General features: G+C 34.4%; 2 protein-coding genes across 3 annotated transcripts in view; both read left to right on the forward strand.

Moving 5' to 3' along the window:
* sh2b3 (SH2B adaptor protein 3) overlaps positions 1 to 8,978 on the forward strand; it is a 37,253-nt gene extending 28,275 nt beyond the window's left edge. The window contains exons 4-8 of the mRNA XM_026240449.1: positions 984 to 1,078; positions 2,722 to 2,807; positions 3,092 to 3,306; positions 4,400 to 4,571; positions 6,814 to 8,978. Coding sequence (XP_026096234.1) covers positions 984 to 1,078; positions 2,722 to 2,807; positions 3,092 to 3,306; positions 4,400 to 4,571; positions 6,814 to 7,154 — 909 coding nt within the window. The 3' untranslated portion in view covers positions 7,155 to 8,978. The remainder of the gene's footprint in view (positions 1 to 983; positions 1,079 to 2,721; positions 2,808 to 3,091; positions 3,307 to 4,399; positions 4,572 to 6,813) is intronic.
* Positions 8,979 to 12,100: 3,122 nt separating this feature from the next.
* gak (cyclin G associated kinase) overlaps positions 12,101 to 27,580 on the forward strand; it is a 38,250-nt gene continuing 22,770 nt past the window's right edge. For both annotated transcript variants that reach the window (XM_026240450.1, XM_026240451.1), the window contains exons 1-10: positions 12,101 to 12,446; positions 15,286 to 15,347; positions 16,064 to 16,123; positions 16,299 to 16,413; positions 17,531 to 17,673; positions 18,354 to 18,479; positions 19,369 to 19,458; positions 19,717 to 19,852; positions 19,969 to 20,081; positions 22,538 to 22,610. In XM_026240450.1, the coding sequence (XP_026096235.1) occupies positions 12,305 to 12,446; positions 15,286 to 15,347; positions 16,064 to 16,123; positions 16,299 to 16,413; positions 17,531 to 17,673; positions 18,354 to 18,479; positions 19,369 to 19,458; positions 19,717 to 19,852; positions 19,969 to 20,081; positions 22,538 to 22,610 (1,060 nt within the window). In that variant the 5' untranslated portion in view covers positions 12,101 to 12,304. The remainder of the gene's footprint in view (positions 12,447 to 15,285; positions 15,348 to 16,063; positions 16,124 to 16,298; positions 16,414 to 17,530; positions 17,674 to 18,353; positions 18,480 to 19,368; positions 19,459 to 19,716; positions 19,853 to 19,968; positions 20,082 to 22,537; positions 22,611 to 27,580) is intronic.

A 27,580-nucleotide genomic window follows, 5' to 3' on the forward strand; every position in this document is an offset into this window, starting at 1 on the left:
TATTTAAATATATTTAAATAGTAGCTTTTATGACTTCATCATAATTTCATAGTTAAGAGACTACATGGAATAGTATTTAGGAATGTATATATTTAAATAATAGTTTTTGTGACCTCGTGGGAAGTCGTGGCCTAATGGTTAGAGAGTCGGACTCCCAATCGAAGGGTTGTGAGTTTGAGTCCCGGGCCGGCAGGAATTGTAGGTGGGGGGAGTGCATGTACAGTTCTCTCTCCACCTTCAATACCATGACTTAGGTGCCCTTGAGCAAGGCATCGAACCCCCAACTGCTCCCCAGGCGCCGCAGCATTAATGGCTGCCCACTGCTCTGGGTGTGTGTTCACAGTGTGTGTGTGTGTGTTCACTGCTCTGTGTGTGTGCACTTCGGATGGGTTAAATGCAGAGCATGAATTCTGAGTATGGGTCACCATACTTGGCTGAATGTCACTTCACTTAATTATGTTTGTATATTTAAATTAAAGGTTTTAAGACTGTGTGTGTGTGTGTGTGTGTGTGTAATTTTTATTTAATTTATTTGTTTGTTAAATTTTTTTTATTTTAGCCATTTTTTTTTTTTTTTTTTTGCAAGTCTAGCTTCACATTTAATCAGAAATATTATAAAACATGATGAATATAATAATCAAAATCAGCCAATAAACCAGCCTGAGGAATAACTGTATTTGGTATGAATATGAAAAATGAATATTTCAATTTAAATGAGATTTTAATGAATATGTTCATTATATAGTTATTCAAAATAATATTTTTTTAAATATATTGTAAACATTATAATGCCGTGTGTGTGTGTATATGTAAAAAAAAAGAAGAAAAAAGGCTAATCGGCCTGAGGAATAACTGTATTTGGTATGAATATGTAGGCTCAGTAAGATTGTTTTATGAAAACCATCAAGTTTCTTAAACTAAATCTAGTTTCTAAATCTTTTCTTGTCTTGTGTTCTGTCTGTTTTTGCCCGTTCTGCGCTCAGGTTACTGGTCATGCGGGTAGTTTTCTCTTCGAGGCTGATAATGAGCAGCAGGTGAGCTCTTGGACCACGGAGCTCAGAGAATGCATCTCCAGCAGGTGAGAGCATTTGAACTAAACTCCTCTGAAGATCCCAGACATCTGCTAAAGTTCCTCACATTCCCCTACTGAGAAAACCCACTCACTTCCTCTTTTACACACTCTCACACACACATAGAATAAACCCAAACTCAGTGCTTAAAAAAAATTAACTCATTTTTGAGTATTTTTAAAAGTCTTAATTTAGATGCGCTTGGTTTGTTTGCTTGCAGACATATCCATACAAACACAAACACACCATCTGTGTGTTCTGTGTCTTTTACAAAAGGTGTGTGTGTCTGTGTGTGTGCGCAAACGCATGGGTTTCATTTCCTTTTATTGGTGTGAGGGTACTGAGAACTCAAGCCTATGTGAATATATCGATGTGCGTTTTTGGAAGAGAGAGAGAGAACGAGAGTGAGGTCTTCCTGTTATTCTGATTACTAAGAATCTGAAGAACTCGACTCAGCACATCTCATGGCCTCCTTTCTCTCCGTGCCCCCTTCTCTCTCTCTCTCTCTCTCTCTCTCTCTCTCTCTCTCTCTCTCTCTCTCTCTCTCTCTCATTTTTTTATGATTACCCTTTTTTCGATCCACCCTTTATGCATGCATTCATTTTGACATAAGAGCATCATATACAATGGTGTTTTCACTTGTCCAAGAATTACACGACGCATTTCCTGACTAGAACCAAAAGCTTTTGTGCTTCTTTCTCCCACAACTTCCCCTGAAGCCCCTCCCCGAGTCTTGTTTCTGCTCTTTTTGTGTCCTTTCCTTCATTTCGTCCCTATAGGTTTCAAAGCCACGTCTGTTTTTCTGTCTAATGTTGGTCCTTTAAGATCTGCTCTTATCTTGACCCAGTTTCTTGCTGTGTTCATTGCATTCTTATTTGTTTGTTTGTTTAGTTTGTTTTAATTTGTCACTATTTTTCCCAGAGTAATTTGAATTATTTTATCTAATAATTATAAATATAATATTACAATTTTAATTAATATGTTAATATTTCTATTTTTTATATATTGTAAGTATTATAATGTAGTGTGTGTGTGTGTGTGTGTGTTCGCGTGTGCGTGTGTATGTCTGGAAAGTAAAAGTAAATCAGCATGAAAATTTTGTGCATCAAATATCTGAATGTCAATTTTTGTGACAAATATACCAACATTTATTTTTAAAATGTCTAATTTGATTATTTAAAGAATAGCAATAAATTTGATAAAAATATATTTTACTAAATGTAATATAGTTGCTATAAAATGTAATATGTAATGGGAAATAGAACTTGAAATAAGGTAAAATAATGTAATTTTTTTTAAATAATAATAATAAAAAAAATATTTTGAAGTTTATCAATTAAAAAGTATTTTTTTAAAGAAAAAGATTCTTAAAAATAAATGGCCGCTTGTTTTCTGCTTTGTAATGTAATGCAGTGACATTCACACATTTGTAAGTGTTATATAATGCTCCACATGCTTTTTAGGGCAGCAGTATGCACGTCAAAAATGAACTGTTATCGCTCAAGATCGTTGTTGAAAGCTTTGCTTCGTAGTGTGGACGCACCTTAGCATATGTGATGGGATGTTATTGACCGCATGACTTTCTGTGACCTCTTCATTATGCAATTTAAAGAGTTGATAGATGTTTATGAGAGTGTACGTGTGATTCCAGGTCAGATAGTGTGGATGGAGAAGCGTTTCCTGTCAGCGACTCGCTCAATGCAGCTCGCAGAGGGAGTACAGAGCCCAGCGGCCAGGGTGAGTCAAGTACACACACACACACACACACCATCTCTTACTTAAATATCAACACTTATATTAATAATAAATTATTCATCTAAAATAACTGAGAACTGAAGACGTTTGTGGTTCTACTTTTGAAACAGTGTGATTTTTCTGCATAGATTTCCACTATAGCATATGTTTTTCTTTTGTTTTAATAAACTAACAGATTAGATGAAATTATTTTGCATAGTAATGGACTGCTCCGATGTCTGTAAACCTTCTGTCTCGTGTGTGTGTGTGTGTGTGTGTGTCCACAGGCTCTCTGGGTTTTGGACTCTCAGAGCACACCTATAATAAAACGGATCACTTCCTGTCCTCTTACCCATGGTTCCATGGGCCCATATCACGTGTGCGAGCTTCCTACCTTGTACAGCATGCCGGGTTCAGCGGTCATGGGAACTTCCTGGTGAGACAGAGCGAGACACGAAGAGGAGACTACGTCCTCACATTTAACTACCAGGGCAGAGCAAAGGTAATGAGGCGTAATCATCATCATCATCATCATCATCCTCATCCTCATAATCATGAATTACAAAAACATTTCATTATTTGCATTAGGGATATACAGTATTAGTGACCAGTTTATTCTTTCTATTATTATTATTTGAGATGTATTTATATATTTTATAATAATCAACTCTTATGATATTACGAAGAAAAAAAAAGCACCATTATTATATAATAGTAATAATATAAAATAATCAAAAAATGTGTAAAAACAGTGACACGCTAGCTATATATGTGTGTGTGTGTGTGTGTGTGTGTGTGTGTGTGTGTGTTTTATTGACATTTTATTACATTTTATTTACATTCTAAATAATATATGTACACTGCTGTTCAGAAGTTTGGGATCAGTACTTTTTTTTTTTATATATATATACAGAAGTTTCTTGTGCTCACCAAAGCTGTATTTATTTGATCAAAAATACAGAAAAAAAATGCAATATTGTAAGATATTATTTCAATTTCTAATATTGGTTTTCTGTTTTAATGTACTTTTTTAAAATGTAATTTATTTCTGTGATTAAAGCTGAATTTACAGCATCGTTCCTCCAGTCTTCAGTGTCACATGACCCTTCAGAAATCATTCTAATATGCTGATTTATTATCCGTGTTAGAAACAATACACACACACACTTTGTTTTTATTGGCATCACTTTTTTTATTCAGTCAGTGTTTTAAAAGCCGGTAGTAAGAGTAGCAGTAGTGACCAAATATGGGGTTTTCATTATTTTATTTTTTATTTATTGCTTTTTAATGTATGTTTCTTTCCTTAATGTCAGGTTTTGGCTTCTAAATAGAGCTTATTTTTTCCTATTCAGTGTTTTTTTTTTTTATAATAAAAAAAAAAAAAACGGAACCATTTAAGTGTGTAAGATTGTCCATTATATCATAAGTAGTTAAAAAAAAAAAAAAGCTAAATTTGTAGAAGTATCAAGTATATCAGATGTCTATATTGGTGTGTTCCGTATTGCTTAGTAAGTTAAACCTCACTATGACTGTTGCACATCTTTGTTCATATCTGTATTTATATTGCATTTTCCACTGTTTTTCTTCCTCTGCAGCATTTGCGTCTATCTTTAACTGAGTGGGGTCAGTGTCGTGTGCAGCACCTGCGTTTCCCATCAGTCATGGACATGCTGAGTCACTTCCGCAACTGTCCGATCCCACTGGAGTGCGGCGCCGCATGCGAGGTTATGCTGGCCAATTATGTGCGGGTAAACCCCACTCACACAGGTAAGACTGTATTTTGCATAGTTTTTATTAACGGTGCATTTTGACCCTGTTATATTAACATTTCTGAATATTTGTGACAACAGCACATACATCATCAGTAATGTGCATAAAACTTGAAAAACATTAGGCCTCGTTGTGATTTGCTCTTTGTACTTTCATTCTGATGGCTTAATGTGAGCAATATAACATAAATGCCACAATGTGATGTTTTGGAAGGGGAAATGAGCATTTTAAAAAATATTACTTAAGTCACAACAGATGTTTTCTTAGTAGATGACTTGTTTTGAATCACTTCGGAGACATTTTCACAGTCTGAAGAAAACCTTGTGATTTTGCAGGTCGTAATAGTGTTCGATTTAGTCACCAAAACCAAATTTTCACACAGTTGGCGCTTGGCAAGAATTAATTTTGGAATTTGTTTGTAAACCACATTAAATGAAGCGTAATAAAAATGTAATAAATCTGGTTTATGTGATCATACACTGTTTAGCACTGCACTTTTAAACATATATAATGTAGGATAATATATAATCAAATAATATATTACATAGCAGTTATTTATCTATAAATGATCATAAATGCAAACATGCATTTGATTTCTTTTTGTCTCTGTGTCTCACACACACACACAGCTCAACAGGATCTGTTTTCCTCTTATGCTGTGTGGTTTAGATGGGTTTTAGTAGTTCAGAGAGACCTGACACAAGGAAACATGCACTTTCTCAAAAACACACACACACACAATCGTCCATATACACTCGTACCTGTATCATCAGAAGTGCAGACTTATCTGCCATCAAGTTTCTGTTTCCTGCAGTCCCTCCCTCACAAGCTGTAAAATACACACACATACACAGAGCCTGTTTTATCACACACATGCATATACACATTTTAATAACATGCCCTATTTTGTGCTCCTACTTCAAAGTCCAAACACACTCTGAGATACTTGTAGAGGATGCAGAGTTTGAGAGTGTGAGGATGATGCCCTCTATGGGATACAGGGAGTGTAATACGGTTATTAAGGTTTATTGTCAGATTTAAAATAGTCGATTTGCATCCATAATAATTTCTATTGATGGGCAACATTGTAAGTATGCAATACACTACCTTTCAAAGGTTTGGGGTCATTGTTTTTAAAAGTAATCTCTTCTGCTCATCAAGGCCGGAATTATTTGATAAAAAATTCATTAAAAACTGTAATATTGTGAAATATTTTTCAATTTCATATAACTGTTTTCTATTTAAATATATTGTCAAATGTAATTTATTTGTGTGTTGCAAAGCTAAATTTCCAGCATCATTTCTCCAGTCTTCATTCTAATATGCTGACTTGCTGCTCAGGAAACATTTTTTTTATTATTATTATCAATGTTGCAATTTTTTAAATGACACTGATGAATAAACATTTCAAAAGAAAAACATCAGCGTTATAAACATCTTTACCATAACTTGATTAGTTTATTGCATCCTTGTTGAATAGGAGTATTAGTTTTTATCTTCCTAACCCAAAATAAACAAATGCATTATTTAGTAATAATTGCATGAACTGAAATTACTCTTTTAAAATTGTTTTTTTTTTTTTGACACACACACAGTTGTCGTCAAAAGTTTACATACACTTTGCAGTATCTGCAAAATGTTAATTACCAAAATAAGCTGGATCATACAAAATGCATGTTCTTTTTTTATTATTTTTATAGTAGTGACCTGAATAAGATATTTCACATAAAAGATGTTTCCATATAGTTCACAAGAAAAAATAATAGTTGAATGAATAAAAATGACCCCATTCAAAAGTTTACATACACTTGATTCCTAATACTGTGTTGTTACCTGAAGGATACACAGCTGTTCTTCAGAAAAACCCTTCAGGTTTTAAACCCTTAACAACAATGACTGTATGTTTGAGATCCATCTTTTCACACTGAGGACAACTGAGGGCTTTTTTTAGGAAAGTAAAAAAAAAAAAAGGAAAGTAACTGGAAAGTCCTGGAAACTGAATTTAACGAATCAAAACAGTGAACTTCAAATTTGATAGTATTATTTGTGAGTGTATTATTCTAAGAGTGAGTTTCTGCTAAAGTACTGAGTTGGATGGGACAATTTGTGATTCTACATTTATAAGGGGAAAAACTAAAATGACATTAAATTGCAAAATGAAAACTAGAAATTTTTGTAGCGGCTATGTGTTCTGTCAGTGTTGTGTTAATGAAGTCCTTTCTCTGTTGCATCTTTGTAGGTCAGAGTTCGGCTGTCGGCTCTCCGGTATTGGTGCCCTTCTCTCGCTGGAGCTCAGAGCCGAGTTTGACGCACTGTAGTCCGGATTCATGCCCTCACTCCAGCCCCTCCACAGCCCAGTCGTCAGCATTATCCGCACTCCCGCATCATGCGCCCTCTTCGTTTCCAGACCGCCCCGTTCCCGTCCCCCTGCGCCGGAGCGAGTCGGTGGGCCGCAGAAACCTGCTCCGCCACCCCAACCCGCTGCCGCCCCTACTGGCCAACCGAGACTCTGACTATGAACTGGAGCCGCCCGACAGGGGGCGCAAGAGAGCCATCGACAACCAGTACATGTTCTTCTGACAGAGACAGAGGTGAAAAAGAACAAAAGAAGTAACAGAGGAAAAATGCTCCAGAATTCCCAGCCAGACGGAGAGCATCCGGCAGCCAAACGGAGAAAGGAGTTGGAGTCGTGTGAGATTGCGCACGAGACTCAGGGTTGAAGCACCTGTGCGTGAACGATACTGCCGGAGACCTGCCGTGTGTCTACCGTGTGAATGTATTATACAGATGTGTCACTATCAAATCGGTGTGTGTTGTAGAATAGCTCAGAGGAGTTGCTGGATGGGAACATTTCACGATGGCTGGTCAGTAAGTGGAAGTCCGTGTCTACACTGGACATCGCGACAACTTGAGGCCGTCTACACTGGATACATTCACAATCAGCTGCAATCTCAAGGCTAGACTTTAGTAATCGACGATTACTAAAATGACAATAAAATCAGTTTGTCAATCAGACAAAAAAAGTCGAAACAAAAATACTTTATTAAATTTGATTTTGCGTGTGATTAATTTGATAACTAATTTTACGTTCGTATTCTTACAACTGCATATGAAGAATTCATTTGCAAAAACAGATAACTCCATTTTTAACAATTCTCAAAAATTGTTTTTTCATTGTGCATTCCAATTAATCTCAGTCAGTCTGCCATTAGGTTATTTTGATTAGGTTAAAAAATACAGCTAACACAATGAAAAATTTTTACAAAACAGAGTTATCAAAAGAGTTATCTTAAGTAGAATTAACAAAATTATCCAAAATTGAATTTGATTTTGCATATGATTAACCATATCATTAATTTTACATATGGTCATATTCCAACAACTGCATGTGCATATGGTCAGAAAAAAAAATGTTTTAAGTAAGCTATAGCAATATAATCAGACAAGAAAAAAAAATCTTTATTTTTAATATAAAATTACAAAATCAATTTTTAATGTGAATAATTTTATATTTGATATGTTAGTATTCCTACAACTGCATAGATATATGGATACATACATAATCATGTCAGACCAGAAACATCATGAGCTTTTTTTAAATTATTATTATTATTAAAATCACATTTTCTATGTGTCTTGAGTCAGAAATGGAGAAATGGGGTGTCCACATCAGGGGCTCAGAGTGTAGACGGCTCCGGAGTCATTTAGTTTTGTCGCAGGTGTCTGGTGTAAATACGGTGGTAAACATCCAAAAGATTCGAATCGTTTTCAGTCTGGTTGCACACACACACACACACACTTTCAAATTGTTTATTTCATGTTCATTTGTAGTAATACACAGGTTTCTTTGTTTTGCTATGTAAAAAATAAATAAATAATAATATAGATCGTTGAACCACAGTTTTACAGTCAACACAGCGAGTCTTGTTATCTTGGATTCTAGAGGTTTACAATTTCATCTGACCAAAGAGTAAAATTAACCAAATCAGACCAGCAGTACGATTTGTTTTATGCCTCAATTATCATTTTATAATGAATTTGTTTTACCCTGTGAATTCATTCTTTCTGTCTGCTTTAACACATTTTAACCTGTTTCACAGCTTCATTAGCTGTGTAAATACTACTTTTAAACTAACAGCAGCCAAATCTGACACCCTAAATAGTTGATTTTAAGCTATTTATCCATTGTTTTTCAGTAAGTGTATTACAAAAAAAACAAACTCTTTTTGAATCATTGTGAATGTCTAATATTTGTGGCTTAACACTACCACAATAATCAAATCTGTATCAAGTGCAGACACCCAACTTTTTCTCATTCATACATAATTTGGCGAATCTCACATTTCACCAAGTCAAAAGAAAAAAATAGAATTAAAATAATGCCTAATTATTCAAATATATATATATATATATATATATATATATATATATATTTCTAAATTAATTTAGGACCATAAATTTGTTTCAGTATTCATGATTATTTCCATGTTTCAATATTACTATACAGTAATTTTATTTAAAAAAAAAAAAATTTGCAAAAATTTGAATATATTATATATACAGTGGGTACAGAAAGTATATAGACCCCCCTTCAATTTTCATTCTTTGTTATATTACAGCCATTTGCTAAAAATCATTTAAGTGATTTTTTTCCCTCCTTAATGTACAAACAGCACCCCATATTGACAGAAAAACATTTTTGCACATTTATTAAAAAAGAAAAACTGAAATATCACATGGTCCTAATTATTCAGGCCCTTAGCTCAGTATTTAATAGAAGCAACCTTTTGATCTAATTCAGCCATGAGTCTTTTTGGGAAAGAAGCAACCAGTTTTTTACACCTGGATTTGGGGATCCTCTGCCATTCCTCCTTGCAGATCCTCTCCAGTTCTGTCAGGTTGGATGGTAAACGTTGGTGGATAGCCATTTTCAGGTCTCTCCAGAGATGCTCGGTTGGGTTTAAGTCAGGGCTCTGGCTGGGCCATTCAAGAACAGTCAGGGAGTTGTGGTTAGGCCACTCCTTCATTATTTTAGCTGTGTGCTTAGGGTCATTGTCTTGTTGGAAGGTGAACCTTCGGCCCAGTCTGAGGTCCTGAGCACTCTGGAGAAGGTTTTCGTCCAGGATATCCCTGTATTTGGCCACATTCATCTATCCCTCGATTGCAATACTTAGGACTATGTGATTATTTAAGTTTTTCTTTTTTAATCTTCAAAAATGTCAACAATTCTGTGTTTTTCTGTCAATATGGGGTGCTGTGTGTACATTGTGGGGAAAAAAAATAACTTAAATGATTTTAGCAAATGGCTGCAATATAACAGAGTGAAAAATTTAAGTGAGTCTGAACATTTTCCATACCCACTGTATATATTATTTTTTTTATTTTTTATGGTCGGAGAGAATTACACGAAGCATTACAATGCTAAATAAATAATAATGGTCCTAGGCTTCATTCAGTATAATATTAATTTTTTTCTTCTGGTTGTGGGGTGACAGGTTTTGTGAGTTTCAATTAATGATCCAAAGCAAGAAAGCTTTATATACTTTCTCCTTCTCTTCTGCTTTGCTGCAGAATCCGGTCTGTGCTACAATACGTTCTGTTCTTGCTCTTCAGATCTTTATCAGCCATTTCTTCTTCGTTTTTCAACAAGCCTCGATACCACAAAGAACCGTTTCATAATCCTCTATGTGGCAAGGAACAGGCGACCACATTCTACACTCTACACAAATATCTATATTTTTTTAACATGATATGAAAGTGTGAACTGTACCTGTGTATCACTACCTCACATTGCATTGTGGACTGTTTTTTTTTTTAATGATTGGACGGTGTTTGAGAGCAGCATTGAGCAAATGGAGTTAGACCATTGGTTTTCTTAATTACTTGTGTCGTTGACGTGCACGTCCACTAATAAGTGATGTGTTCAATCAGCAAAGTGTTGTTTAAATGACTGCTGCTTTGCAAATGACCCGGAATGTCTTTTTGTAATTATATAAAACACTTGTTTTATGCAAATACAGTACATTGTTTCTAACATGATTTGTAATATGTACAGATTAAATTTCATAAGTCTGACTCGATCAGAAAAAAAAAAAACTAAAACAATATAAAACAGCTGCATTGTCTGGTAATGAATTTCTTCCTCCACTCGGGTCATGTTGACAAAGTGCATCTCAAAAGTCATTTGTGTTGTTCTATAGCGACTGAAATGGGCCGATCTGATCCTGGAGCAGTGTTGTGCGTGTTGAGATGCTTTGTACATGCATGCTCTGAACCGCACCACTTTGCTTTAGAGTCGCATCTGAGGTCCCTCAAAGTTCAGCTGATGAATGTATGTCTTCTCTTTCTATACTGTTGTTATTATGAGACGTATAAGAGCACTGTAAACCCCTGGGCTTCACCCTCAGCTAGTTTAACCATTCCATCACAGCTTTCTGATCAAACTTTCTAGTTACTTTCCATGTAGCAGTATGCATATTAAATTATATCGACTGTATTTTTGATCTTTTTTTTTTTTAAAGAAAAAAATAAAGTTAATGTTTCAATCCACTAAGTATTTTTGATTTTTTTTATAATGAGTTTGTTCTGTGATGAGAAAAAAAAATAGAAGAATTATTGTTTTACGCAGATTCAGATTGCTCTAGACACTAATTTAATTGTTAAATAAGATCATTTAATTTTGGAGTCATAAAACAATATTTTGCAATAAAGCCTTTTCTTAAATTAGTGTATTAATCAATTATGTTGATTAATATATTAATTTATTATTCAATAATTATATAGAACTATATTTTGCATAGAAGTAAGAAAACAACATCATCAATTTCAGGACGATAAATATTAGTCATAATATCTTTCATGATTCCCTGTTTTACTGTTACTTTAATGAGTCATTCTTTCACATTATTAGTCTGTAATGCAATATTAGCATATATTCATGGCAGTACACAACATACTCTAATAAATTTAAATCTTGTATGATTTCTGCACTAGTATTAGGGAGAATAATGCTAATATTTAACACTCTAAGTGACTAAAATATTGATGTATGGTATCGATATATTGTTTGATACAGTATATGCTATAGCCTATTGTTTTTAATCACTTATGCTTGTAGGCTATTACATTAATTTTTAAGTCAAACCTTATTAAATGTCAGTGTACTATGGTACTGTTTGATAACAACACTTCAAAAAATGTACAATGGTACTTTACCATGGCATATTTAAAGTAATGGCACAGTGTTTTTCTATAAAGGTATAGTCTGTTTTTATACAGTCTATGTTTATAGTACCAAAAGGAATGTTTCTGGGTGTGGGACCATGTAACGTTACTGTGGTATTACCATATAAAAACTATCATGATACATGAATTTCCGTAGGCTTTCACCGTCTGATGACATCACTTGTACATAACAGTATTTGAGACATATTTACTAGTCTAAACATTTGACGTAGACTTTGATGGACGACGACCTGCCAAAACAGCAGAGTTTGAAAGCAACTCGTTAGTGTGCGTGTGTGTGTGACGTCAGCAGCTTGCGGAAATACCGCTGAGATAGAGCAGGTCGACCGGAACCAGTACTCGAGATGTTTTCATCTTAGAAAAAGAGATTTTTAAATCCAAATTAACGCTCTGTTATCTTGTCACGCCACTAGCTGAGTTAGTGCACTTGTTCTCCATCCGGTGCCGGTTCCGGTTAATAGGGGCAACAGAAAAAGAGGGACAAAATGTCCCTGCTCCAGTCAGCGCTCGATTTCCTGGCCGGGCCCGGCGGATCCGGTGCCGCCAGCCGGGATCAGAACGACTTCGTCGGTCAAGTGGTGGAGCTCGGAGACCTGAAGCTCCGGATCAAACGAGTCATCGCGGAAGGTAAAAGACTCATTCAGAATAGCACCAGGCTAGTCATGCTAACCTCTGCTTAAGACACTTAACGTTACATGTATTTTCTTCAAAACAGCTCTTCATTTTGACTGTAGAATGTCCGTAATGTTTTCTTAGTCACAAATATTAACATTAGGTTTAGTGTATATGTATATAATTGTGATCGTATAGATGACAATGGGCTTAAACTAGCTGGCTAAATTGTTAGCAAGTCACTTGGCTCTGATACACCTGACATGAACTCATTTTATGTTTCACATGATAATCTGTATGTTCTTGAGGCATTCAGATGTATGCAACTTATTTTTTATATTATGTCACTAGCACAACTATATGAATATAGTCACGTTAATATAGTTAATATTCATATTCCGTAAGTTCACCTGTATGTTTTAACTGAACTTATATATATCCACCTGTGTACAGACTGTATTCATGCACCAAGGTATTTACATGGTACAAAAACATTTATTTTTATTCTTTTACTGGTTTCATTCCTTTATAAAATATGATATCACATTTGTGGCAGTCTGTTTTCGCCATGGGACAAAAATTGAAAAAGTGATGCAACTTTTTATAAAAAAATTATGACTCTGTTTAAATTCTGAGTCAGAATTGTGCAAATAACTCTACTGATTATGTGATGTATATTCATATTTGAATTATTATCTGTCAAAGTGGGGTGTTTTAGTCAGATCTATTGAAATCTGTTGGGTTATGTAATATTAACATAACTGCTCATTCTGTATAACTCCAGTCCTTCACTTTGCTCAGGTGTGTTGACATCTACAGGAAACAGAGGGCATTCTGGGTGAACAGGAATGATTTGCATGGTGTTGGTGAGGCATACTGGTTAGAGATCTGGGCTGATAAGCAGAAAGTTGGAAGTTTGAACTGATGATCCATGAACAATCAATCACAAGTTCCTGTATCAGACATGGTATTTTATTTCTTAATTCCTTGCATCACAATGACATTTCTGGACTGTAATGTTGCTCATTATTACTGGAAATTGTGTCCAGAGAAGTCTTTCACTTGAACAGAACAGTCCAGATTTGAAGCTTTGAATCAGTATGCTTGATATTTACCTCAGGTCTCTTGCTGTTCCTGTTTCACTTTGTTTTGGACTGTTCCTTGGAAATCCGTGGTGTGTGTGAATGTCAGCCCTCCGCCCGCTGGTATTCATTTACCCGTTGCCATGGTTACAGGCCGATCTGGTCACTTGAGGGTTGTTTCACAAGTGTCCATAAATACCTGTCTGGCATAGACACTTTTGTTCATGTGAAGACATGCACACCGACACGGTCAGCATCTGTTCATGGAGCCATGCAATCAGTAATATAATGTAATTCTATTCAACATTTGAAGTGGATCAACAAAATGCTTGGGTGATATGAAATAGTCATTCTTAGTTTTATATCTCCATGAATAAATAAATCCCTATTTTTCTTCCTTTATACATTTTTCTTTTTAAGCATGAAGCATATTTCTCACATCAGTGCATGGTATTCCAAAGAAAATTGTTCGTATATATATATATATATATATATATATATATATATATATATATATATATATATATATATATATATATATATATATATATATATATATATATATATATATATATATTTATTATTATTATTATTATTATTATTATTATTATTATATTTTTTTTTTTTTTTTTTTTTTCAGTCTGAACATCTGTTGACTAAAATATTTACTTGAAGTATGCTCTGAGATTTTCACTTTATATTTCAATAATTTAATGTCACATTCACATATTCCCAGTTCTCTAATGGCCGTTAATGATGACATCCAGGGAAACTCAAATAAAAGGAAAATAAAATATTTTAAGTTTTAATTATTTACATTTTTGGTTAATAGCTCATGTTAACAACTTGCCAAATAGCTTTTGACAAATAGTCACACTTTTAAATTTTTTACTTATTCACACTTTTCATTTCTTCATTCAGCATTTTCTGCTGATGAATGGAAATAAATAGTTGAAAATTGCAATATTCCACTTTATCATCATTTTCTAGGCAATAATATTTCTGCTTTTTGATGATTATATATTTTACTGTTATTATTAGTTGTAGTCTTAAGATGAAGATGCTAACACCTGTAGCTGGTTGCATAAAATCTTTAAGACTGGTCCTGACTTTTCTAAGTCCGTAGTGTAAACATAGAATGATTTCTTTGAATCTGAAAAGACTAATTAGCTCTTGGCTAATTGCTAGTTGGTCAGACTAGTTCTTACCACACAGTTTCTAACGAACTGGCTCCTGTTCTTTTTAGTTCCTTTTTTTTTCAGCCACGTAACATCAATTAGCTGTGTGTTTTTAAATCCATTTGTAGTATTTTCTCCATAGCACTTACTCTTGATGATAAAATGTTGTGTAATCGGTTATTTGCTGAGATCAGTGATTCATTAACGTTGTGTAGTGTGTCATAGCTGCAGATGTAATGAGTTCAGTCACTCGGTTTGTTGACTGCTGAGGGCAGACGTTTCTTTCTGTGTGTATGTTACTCGTCTTCTCTAGAAGACTGACTCATTCGTGTTGTGTTTAAAGAGAATTGATAACGCCGGAAAGGATGTGAATTACTGACACTCGTGTGCCACTCAGAAACTCTTTCTTCCCTTTATAAAAGACTAATTTCAGACTAGTCTACATATATTTTCGGAAATGAGTCTGTCTCATGTCCTGTTGGTGCCACAGTCCCAAGTCAGCAAAACTGAATCGGCCAAAATCCTGATTCAGATTGGTGCCATCACTAAACCTAAAATAAACCTAATGATAATAAAATGTTTTCTCTCTTATAGGTGGCTTTGCATTTGTGTATGAAGCCCAGGATTTAGGTAGCAGTAAGGACTATGCGCTCAAGGTATGTGATGTCATCATCACACATAAACGTTCATATTATTATACTGACTGCTATTATACATTATGTGCTAATGGGTTAGTTATGCTCTGCATAGACATTAATTAATTAATGTCATTATAAAGAGCAATATTTACACCCGTTAAGTTTTTTTAGACTCTTTCTGAGGGCATTTTTTGCAATAAATGAACATACAGCAGCATTGTTATCAAGCTCAAATGAAGAATCTTCGGTAATTGAAATAAAGCTAAAGCTAAATAAAATTAATATTAGACTTAAATGTTCAAACCTAAATAGAAATGATGTTTATTTAATAAATACTCACAGTGCACACTCATATATTATGTAAACAAAAACTTTTATTTTGGATGCGATTAATCACGATTAATCGTTTGACAGCACTTAATAGCCAGTAAATACTGCTAAAATAGTACTGACATATAAAACTTGTAACACATCATCCATTTATCTCTAGTTGTTTAAAGCCAAAGCACTAGATAAGCCTAGAATAAAATACATCAAAGATTACATAACATTACATAACATATATACAGAAAATGAGGAAATTCACTTTAGAAGCATTTATTTGTGCCCATATTTTAGGTATTTGAGCCATTTTTGTTTCTTTCTTTGGTAGTTTTCCTGTGCTTTGCTAAAGAGTCACAACAGCAATTCAAAAAAGATCTGAAATTTGTGTTTATTTGTATGTTTGTGTGCAGAGACTTCTCTCCAATGAAGAGGAGAAGAACAAAGCCATCGTTCAGGAAGTCTGTTTCATGGTAAAAATTACAAATGTTTTATTTTCACAATTGCTGTCTCTCACATCCATAGAGCAGCATTTCTCTATCACCAGTTTGTAAAGAAAATAGGAGTATTACCCAGTAAAAAAAAAAAAAAAAAACATTTCTAAAAGCTATAGAAAGGTTAACCTGCTTCTCCACGTGCTCCGTGTAGAAAAAGCTGTCTGGTCACCCCAATATTGTGCAGTTCTGCTCCGCTGCGTCCATCAGTAAGGAAGAGTCGGACACGGGCCAGGCTGAGTTCCTCATCCTCACAGAGCTGTGTAGAGGTACGTAAACACCATTCACACTGTGTTACAAAATGATGGAGAAAACTCTTTATTTTGATAGTCCACTTTAGACATTCTACTAACTAGAAGTAACTTTGCAGCCACTTGTCTACTAACTCTGAGTAGACTGTTAGGTTAGGTTTAGTGTTAGTAGAATAAGTTGACACATACAGTACTTGCAAAGTTTCTCATAGACATAAATAAAGTATTAGATGATATTAAGCAGACAGTAAGCTAATACTGCTAGCTGACATGTAGCTGCAAAGTTACATACTGTTAGTAGAATGTCTAAAGTGGACTGTCAAAATAAAGTGTTACCCCTTTCTTAAATGCAAATGTAATTATAATTCATTCAAATTCAAGTCACATTTTGAAGTATTGTTATTTTCAGTTATCGGACAATAGAATTAAATTTATGTATCTTAAAAAAAATATGTGTTGGGTCTTTAATAGACCATTATTAATTCACCATTTTAATCATATAATTATGTTTATATTCCCAGTGTGTTGTTGAAACGGTGGCTGTAATAGCTGGTTTTAATGGCAAATAAATTAACAACTACATTGAATAATGAAGACAGCAGGTTAAGTACAAAAATTAAATGAATATGTAATATAGTGAATATATTTAGCAAAATGGTCCACTGGTATAGAGAAGAGCTAATTAAAAATCACAGTTTTCACTATTGCTGAAATTTGGTGCATCACTAATATATATAAAAATTGCAGCACTTTATTTTACAGTGCATGCCCTTATACTTGTAGTGTTTTTACCTTATAAAGCACTGATAATGTAAGGTAACTAACCAGGTTAGGGTTAAGTTTAGGGGTGGGTTCAAGTTGAGGACCTGTTATTGTAAATACAACAACAAGTACAAAGTGTGTACGGTGAACAGGATCGTAAAATAAAGCGCTATCAAAATTGTACACACATTAGCACACTTTATGGCTGGATGATCATTAAACTCTGGTCTTGATAAAAGCCAAAACCGCTTTTTCTAAAAGCGAAAGGGAAGCTCTTGACTGACTTTACACATTCCACTCTCTCCTTCTGACTTTCTGGCACTGGTGTTGGTTTCCTGTGTTCACATTGACCTCCGCCCTCTGTTTCCTGCAGGCCAGCTGGTGGATTTTGTGAAGAAGGTGGAGCAGAGAGGACCCATGTCATGTGACACAGTGCTGAAGATCTTTTACCAGTCATGTCGTGCTGTGCAGCACATGCACAAACAGTCTCCACCAGTCATCCACCGCGACCTGAAGGTGAGGCCCACAGGCTAAATCCTGCAATGATGCTTTATTTACAGAACATCAAAGTAAGATATGAACAAAGAATATTGAAAACATTTCACCCCAAAATAAAAAGGAAAAAGAATTCAGAAAGAAATTGCCACTCTTTTAATTTAATAATAAAAAAATCTTGGCCTTTATTTAATTCTTAATTTAAATTTTTATTATTATTATTATTATTATCAAGAGTTATCCAATAATACTTATTTATTATATTTTATATTTCATTTTATTTTCATATATTTTAGTTACTTTTTCATTTATGTATTTTTATTTTTATTTATTTTTTGCATTTTTATTATTCTCACTGGTGATATTATTATTACTGTAACTTTGTTTATTTATCATTTAAATTAAATAATTTAATCAAATATTTAAATAAAATATTTTATTGTAAATCTGCAGTGCAATAAATACTGGCATCATGGTGTGTGTGTGTGTGTGAGTTTATGTGTGTGTGTGTGTGTGTGTGTGTGTGTGTGTGTGTGTGTGTGTGTGTGTGTATATATATATATATGTGTGTGTGTGTGTGTGTGTGTGTGTGTGTGTGTGTGTGTGTGTGTGTGTGTGTGTGTGTGTGTGTGTGTCTCATTTGATCTGTGCCAAATTATTAAGTACATTGTTCAATAGCATTTCTTCTTCTTCTTCTGTAGATTGAGAATTTACTGATCAGTCATCAGGGCACTATAAAGCTATGTGACTTTGGCAGCGCCACCACCGTGGCACATTACCCAGACTACAGCTGGTCTGCTCACAAGAGATCTATGGTGGAAGACGAGGTAAAACATGCAACAAATTATTTTCTCCTAGCAGCCCATCTAGTTTTATTCTACATAAATATTAATACCAGGTGAATGTCACTTTGCCATCACTTACTGTCCTCTGATTGGTTGGTTTTGCTGTAGTTTTGGTAGTGATTCATGGATTGTCACAATAATTGAGAGAAATATTCTGCTGTGATTGTATTAAAATCTCTGGCTATTTCCCGTGGAAGCATTCCCTGATTTAATTGTTTTGTTGATTAAATTAGTTTGTTTGGTTTCTGGTCGTCTTAAATCAGTTATTGCTAGTAAATTGAAAACCCACGCAATCCACAAAGCCTGCCATTTCTCTGAACATGTGATGTCTGTTTGTGTTTATTCAATGCATTTTGGTTAGCAGCTCATTCTAATGAAGAAGCGTTTTTAGCATTTTACAATCTTCTAGCAAAGCTTATAGTAAAGTTTTCTTCTTAAATATTAACAGTTTGAAAACATTGATTAAAAACTAGATGTTTGGAATAGAATGTTTTTTGTTTTGTTTTTTATCATGGCTTCCACACAAATATTAAGAAGCCCAGTTTTCAAAGTTGTTAATAAGAAATGTTTCTTGAGCGGCAAATCAACATTTTGATTGAAATTTGATTGAACATTGAATGATTTCTGAAGGATCATGTGACACTGAAGACTGAAGTAATGATGCTGAAAATTCATCTTCTTTCAAAACGTTTAAAATATCTCACTCCAACTCCAAACTTTTAAACAGCAGTGTAAATTGTTGAGCAAGTGTTTGCATGCTTTAATCATCAATTATTATAATACATGCATGCAATCTTTTAACATGAAGACTCACTAAATTACAAATCGTTTCCTTTTTCTTTCTTTCTTTTTTTTTCTCTTTATCTCTTAGATTACTAGAAACACGACTCCAGCATACAGGACACCAGAGATGATTGACCTCTATTCCAACTACCCAATAAATGAGAAACAAGACATATGGGTGAGTTAGATTAGTTAGGACTTTTTACACATTATCTGTGCTAATATTTGGAAGAATTTGGAAAGATAAGGAAATTTATTTTAGAGACGAAGCAAGTTGATGCAAAATTTTAATGAAAACTTACGAAGCCAAGCATTTTATCCAAGCCATGTGAAGAAGGCACTTAATTTTCACATAGCACCTGGTTAGGTTACAGTGTAACAGGTTTTTCGTCTTGTTCTTGCTGTGGTTTTTAAAGAGTGTTGGTTTGTTCTCTAGGCTCTGGGCTGCATCCTGTACCTGCTCTGTTTTAAGCAGCACCCGTTTGAAGAGGGAGCCAAACTCCAGATAGTAAACGGCAAATACAGCATTCCTCAGAATGACACCAAGTACACAGTCTTTCACCAACTCACCCGTAAGTGTACTGCAGGAACTTAACTACATTCTCTCTCACCAAAAAATCTCCTACATCGTATCTTTTTGTTTGTTGTGCATTTGCTGTGTGTCAAAAGTCTTGTTTGTTTGTTTCAGGATCGATGTTGAAAATCAACCCAGATGAGCGCCTCACAATCAATGAGCTTATTAGCCAACTGCAGGAGATCGCTGCATCCAGGAACGTCAACCCAAAATCACCCATTACGGAGGTACAAACATCTAACAAAAACGTAACGTGTTGTGACTGTCTCTCATATCATTGCAATAACCTTTTTTTTTTTTTTATAATTTTCTAAATCTTAAAAAAGAAAAAAAAAAAAAAAAAAAAAATATATATATATATATATATATATATATATATATATATATTATACATTTTTATTAAAAAAGATAATTTACATAATCCACAAACATGGCTGATAATAGATTTCGTAACTGGCACTAGGTGGAGTGCTGTTAATTTAAAATAATATATTTTGAAGATGAATTAATCAGTATTTATTCAAATATATATATTTATAAATATATATATATATATATATATATATATATATATTTTAATATTTATTCAAATATTTATATATATATATATATATATATATATATATATATATATATATATATATATACGGTGGGCCGTTATCGCCGTTAACGTGCTGCGTTAGTGCGAGACTCTTATCGGGCGATAAAAAAAAATATCGCCGTTAATATATTCTCAAAGTTGAACAAATACAAATCGCAGTTTGGACAAACAAAAAGATGTGAAAGTGCCCAATTCAGTACTTGCGGTGTTCTGTTGTTCAGGGCTCACGCAGAGAAAGGCGTCTCAAAACACTTGAACATCGAATTTGCTTATTTTTGCTCTTGTGCCGACAAATACATACAAAATATGTCAAAATATTCACCTTGGAAATTATGCTCGAAAAAACTGTCAGTTATTTCTTAAGTGAAAGTAAACAGTTGAGGAAAAAAATGGGATGTTTATTATATTGGATGCGTTCATGGCCTCTTAAAGTGACCGCGCCTAATTTAACTACTGGCTGCTGTAATGTTCATCCAAGAAAATGAAAATCACTCACTGCTCTTGACTGAATTGCTTTGTAGTTTTAACAGTCAAACCAAAAATTATTCAGAAACCAGGTATAATTTTTGATATATATAGCAAAACTGTAATAATGTGCAAAATGTTGAAGGTGTCTGAATAAATGTAGGTTTGATTGTATATTATCGTTTTTACATTGAAGACTATCCAGTGCTATTTTACATTTAATTATTTGGTTTCTGTACCTTGACACCTACAAACTTGAAAAGAAAAAACTTAAACATTGGTGTGAAACAGCCAGAAGTAATGTTGTTTGCACCTTGTGCAATGTGGAATTAGTTTACAGCTTTTTCAAGCACTTTGTGATGCATTTTGGAAACAGGAGATGAGCCCCTTTTCTAATGCACCACCTAGCTTGATAAACCCCTTCTCAAAGACTTACTGTTTGTCAATTTTATTTGGGTAACACATATTCTGAATGCCTTCGGCAGAATTCGAATGATCCATTTTAATCTAGATTAATTTCAAGATCACAGTGAGATTAATCTAGATTTAAAAAATTAATCTATGCCCGCCACTAATAAATATATATATATATATATATATATTATTATTATTATTATTATTATTATTATTATTATTACATAATTGTGGCATCCATAACTGTAATTGCGATTAGAAATTCCATTAATTGTGCAGCCCTAATTCAATATATATTAAAAATGCATGCTACTTAGTGTCAGTAATTTAATAATGCACTCAATATGCATAACATAAACAAATAGATTAAATGCTTTAAATACTTTATATATCAACAATATAAATATCAGCATCAGCCATTGATTGACCAACCCTATATAGATTTTTGCAATCTCTCCTTCAGAGCTTCTGTTTGATCACCCGACTGGCTGGGTTAGTTGAATGAGGCTCTTTTGGTGCTTCATTTGAAACAAATCCCTCATTCTTTGACCCTCAGACACACACACACACACGCACACGCACGCACGCAGAGACGAGCAGAGTCCCACATACTGATCACAACTCTCTGAAGAGCCATTTAGAGACCCCACCCGCACTCTTCCTTTCGCATTCTCATATTTTTTCCTTTCCTCCCTCCCCTCCCTCCTTGACCTCCTGGAGACAAAGCAGCATCTCATCCCTCGTTTTCTCTCTGACCTAATGGCCACTGATCTCACTACATAAGACAGAAACAGAAGAAAGACTGGTAAACAAGAGGGAGGACAAGGGCTGTCCCTGCTCAAAGACCGACTCCTGGATTAATAATTCCTGGATTAATGCACATGAATGATCTAGTTCAAAGCATCCAAACAGCAGGGTTTGAGTGCGATCGTCAGTGTTATGCTCCTATGTTCACACATGATGGAGAGGGCGGTTTAGATGCATCTGATCTGGGTTAAGAAGGGGTTTCTCTCTGGATTAAAGTGATTACCACCAACAGCCAGAAGCTGCAGAAGATATTCTGCTGTTACTGACTAGCGTGTGTATTCTGGAGTCTCCTGCTTTGCTCCTGATGTGTGTGTGCAGTGGACTGTCGTCCTGATGAGTCTGTTCAGTTCATACTACTGTCTGAAGTCTGTTTATGATGGTTATGAATCCCTGCAGCTCCTGGAGCAGAACGGAGGGTTCGGGAACAGCACACAGCTTCCCTCGCAGATCAACAACTTACACAATGCTGGTGAGTTCTGCATTCGCTTTGCATTTGTTTTTTGGCAAGTCATTTTCATTGTAGCAGATGTGTAGCTTCCCTTTTTTATTCAAATATGTCACAGTTCCTTTGTAATTATGCCCTGGTCTATTGAGCGATGTCACACGATCTTACAAACGTCTTGTAAAGATGATCAGTCCATCAGTGAAGAGTGTGCTGTTGGATCTTATCTTGTCATAGGATCTTTTGATGCGCTGATATCCTGTGTTTACATGCATTACGTTTAGAAGTTTCTTGTTGTTTTCTGATGCCTTTTTACATTTTCAGTTCTGTAACATGAATACAGTTAGTTAATTAGTTATTTTAGATGGATGTTTTTTGTTTGTTAATAATAGTTATAGTTTTTAATTATTACATTTTGTTGTTGATATGTTAGCTACTGTTATTAATTATTATTAGTTGGTCAGTTAGTTTTTTTTTTTTGTTCATTTATGCTTTTTTTTTTGCTTTTTTTTTTACTTGCACAGATTTCAACTTGTTATTAATGTGTTTAATGTTTTCGTTATCTATATATCTATCCATCTATCTAAATATATATATATATATATATATATATATATATATTACTTTATTATTTCTTTAGTTAGTCTTGTTGCTTGGTTGAGTTTTTATAGTTAATTCTAATGGTTTATTTTTTGCATCTTTAATGTAGGGATGCACCGGTTGACCGGCCATAAATCGGAACCGGCTGGTTTTTGCTTGAAATACGCGTTTTTGGTCTTTTTTTCAGACGATTTTTCCGAAAGTGCGCCCGCGTGCAGAGACTACATTGTAATCGTTCGCTATCATTTTATTTTTGTGGAAGTATTTTGAAATCTGTGCGCAGGACACAGGCAGCCGTTCAGCACTGGAAGTGCAGAGCTTCATGTCTGAGGCACAGATAGCAGGAAGCGAACAGCCGTTGGTGTACTAGCGCACAAATAAGAGCCCCTTTCCTGCACGCACTAAAGCTGCGCGAGCGTACTGCACCTGTCCTGTCCACACCCTGCACAAGCAGAGGCAGTGAAGGGATGTTCAGCTCAACTTCTCACGTGTTGGATGAGAAACAAAACAGAATAAAAAACTGTGACAAAACTGAAATGGCTTTTTTTTTTTTGTATAGTAGAACTTGCATACACATTTGAAAAGCCAAACACGTTTGATTATTTTTATTTTACCTTAAAATTAAATCGACTTTGTAATTTTGATTTAACAATCACCTGCCATTTTAATAAATTTTAGGGTAATGATTCACATGTGTATTTTTTCAATTGAGACAATAGTTATTTATTTTTCATTGGCTCAATTAAAAAATATAGATGTGAATCATTACCCTAATATATTTGTTTAATTGAATCAATGAAACACTTTGCATTAGGGCTGCACGATATTGGGAAAAAATGACATAACGATATTAAATTTTTCGATATTTATCGATATCAAAGTATAACGATATTTATCTCTCTCTATCTGCCCTGTCAAAACTTTCACTCTATGATGGTTAAGCTGTGCAATTAATCTGCGAACCACATCCGTCAAGGGCCGGGGAGCAGCTGGCCCGTACAGTTAATGAATAATGGATGAACTACGACAGCCTACATCGCACATCCTGCGATGTGACTATCGTGGATTCGTATATCGCGATATCGATGCTTAAACGACACATCGTGCAGCCCTACTTTGCATCTTTGTTTTATTCGCACCAACATTATTTGATTTAACATTTTGGAATAATTTATTTATATAGCATACTTTTATTTAGTCTCACTGGTAAAGACCTTTTTTTTACCATTTAAAACCAAATTTAAAAACTAAAATACTGAATGCTGATTAAGAAACCTCTTATTGAATGTGTGTTGATTGTGTTGTTTGGATTGTAGAACTATGCAGTTCTAAAATCCAATCTTTTAATTTCGCATGGTTACAGTTAATCTTTTAATTTAAGGCCAGTTCTCTGTAGTTTCAACCCAATTCAAAATCAAAAGCTAAATGCTGATGTCTGTACCATCTATGTTTGTATTGAATGTAGGCTACTTACTGTGCAGATACTGCCGTTAATTTCAGATGGTTACGGTTATTGTTTTCAATAGCCAAAAGCCAGTTTGTCCTATTAAATACCAAATAAACATCTTGTTTATGCATACTTTCCTTCTTTCTTGTTTGTTTGCTTAAAGAAAAAAAAATCGGGTATCGGGTATCGTAATTGGTGCATCCCTACTTTAATGTTTTTGGTTGGTTAGTTATTTTTTGATTGTGTTAATGTATTTTGAGGTGGTTAGTATACATATACTCTGCTGTGAAATATTTCATTAATTATGAATCTTCCTCTTTTTAGTGCTTGTGTAAAGTAACACTCACAGTTCCCCTCTACAAATGGTGACTTGCAGCATTTAATAATATACACAAGTAATATCCGGCACAGCTGTATTTTTATTTTATTTTGAAATTTGGCTGTTTGTTAAACTGCTGAAAAGCTGTATGTACAATGATTTGTGGCTTTAGGCACACCATATTTTGTGGTAATGAGAAGTACTTTGTTTGTGGGAGATTTTTATCTGAAGGTACATTAGATGGGAGAGGGACACAGGATAAAGCAGCATCAGTCATGTCATTACACACAGTTTGAACAAGCTCTTTAAGACAGCATGGAGATCATCTGTGTTGACTTCTTACATGACATAAATTCACACACAAATAACTTAAAGTGCTTCTACATAGACACGTACTCATACAAGTAACTTGTTTCATGAGTGTAACCCTCCTCCACCAACCACCACAGTGTCGTAATACTGTCCACAAACAGATAATGCCTCGTACACACCCCTGCCCCCATATTTACCCCAAGAGATGTTTTCTCTGTGCGTTCAGTAAGAGGATTGGCCCTCTGGTCACCATCTGCTGAGTTCACTCTGATTTTCTGAGTAAACACAGTCAGAAAGTGACAATACCATTCACGTAACTACACACTCGATATTGTTTCTTAATTTACAGTCTAAATATCATACCAAGGGTCATATTTAGGGCTGGGCGATATATCTAACGATATGATCATTCACATCTAGTCAGTAAACCTGGTTCCGTGATTACTGCTAAATCGTCATCACCTGCTTATAATTGGAGCGGCATTTAATAGACAGAGCCATAGATCACTGACAAGCTAAGCAATATAGCGTTCATTATCGCAGATGAATCGCCTTCGATGATGAACGCGATATTGCGTAGCCTGTCAGTGATATACGGCTCTGTCTATTAAATGCCGCTCCATTTAAAAGCAGGTGATGACGATTTACCGGCTTTACTGACGAAATGCGCGTGACTATCGCATGTGATATATCGCCCATCCCTACTATAAACTGGATTGGTATCTTCTTCAAATTATAAAAAAAGTAAAAATATGAATGGTATGATTGTGAAGAGATCTCGTGAGATCCGATGTGTCTCGCGGGATCTAACTAGTCAGATAAAAAAAAAAAATATATTAATTAATCAAAAGTAGGTCATTACACATAATCGAATCACAATATGGACTAGTATCTGTAAATATAAAGCCACAAAAGTCGATTTAAATATAAATCCTACATGTTCAGCCTGTCTCTGTTGAATGAAGGGCAGAGATGTGCGGTTTCATTTAACACACACACACACACACACACACACTGAAGCACGCGTGACGCTCGCCGTGATTTCAGCATCTGCTATCTCACTAAATGAGGACATAAACACATGAACAACATCTGATGAGCATCTGACCATTTGATTTTTAGTAAAACTAGCATCATATCAAATACACAGAACTGTTAAGGTATTCATGGCAACCTGTCAAAATAAAAGTCCCGATTTATATGACAACAATTCGCCTATTACAGTTTTCATTAGAATGTACACATCCTACTACTATAACTACTACTAAAATGAAACGAACATCATCTTTTCTTTTTTTCACACAACATTTCCATGTTTTAATTTTAATAGTAAATCCCCTTTGTTTGTCAAAAAATACAGTTTGCTTAATTTTCAATAAGTAAAAGATAAATGTTGAAATTAATGTTTTTTGCCTTCATTTGATAACCAGAAAAATGTAAATACACAGAATTCCTGAAGGAAAAAAATGAATAAGGCTACTTTAAGAAAAAGTAAAATTAATAAATCAAGTTGTTTTATGCATTCAAATGGTAAGAAAATGTTAAGTAATATAAGTGAGAAAAAATAAAATATTTAATAGGACCCTAAACATGTACTTTTTTAAAACTTTTAATACATTTATGTGAAAATGTCATGAGTTTCATGATTTTAATTAATTAGACATGCTTTATAATTAATACAATGTAATTTAACTAAATGATTTCAAAATGCACCTTTTTGCAGTTTTGTGTTTTTCAGTTGAATAAAATACTATTTTCCCCTATATATTTCATCATTGAGGATTTCTTTAAAAAAAGTTTAAAAATCTTGTCTCGTTCTCGTGAACCCAGTCTCATGTCTTGTCTCGTGGGATAAGTGTCTCGCTGTCACACCCCTAATGAATGGTATTAAAGTGTTCGAACCAAAATTACAACAATGGAAAAGATGTAGAAAGAAAGAAAAATGCATCTTAAGCACGCAGAATAATGTAAGTGGACTTTGAACAATTAATTGCCGCTTTGAACGATTACATAATTGTGGCATCCATAATTGTAATCGCCATTAGAAACTTGATTAATTGTGCAGCCCTAGTTAATTGTTCATGCTATGTTCATTTTAGTTCACAGTGCATTATTGTTAATCGATGCAACTTCTGAATAGGGTTGGGTATCGATTGGGTTTTATCCAAAACCGGTGGCATTTCGATACTTTTTTACGGTGCCTAAACGGTGCCTGAACCGATACTTCTATAAAAATAAATAAATTAATTCATTAAAAAAAAGCATTAAGATTTAAAAGAAATCCATAGCATTCACACACTCCTTGGATGCTTTCATTTC

Source organism: Carassius auratus, linkage group LG30F (genome assembly GCF_003368295.1).
Source record: "Carassius auratus strain Wakin linkage group LG30F, ASM336829v1, whole genome shotgun sequence".
Classification (NCBI taxonomy): Eukaryota; Metazoa; Chordata; class Actinopteri; order Cypriniformes; family Cyprinidae; genus Carassius; species Carassius auratus.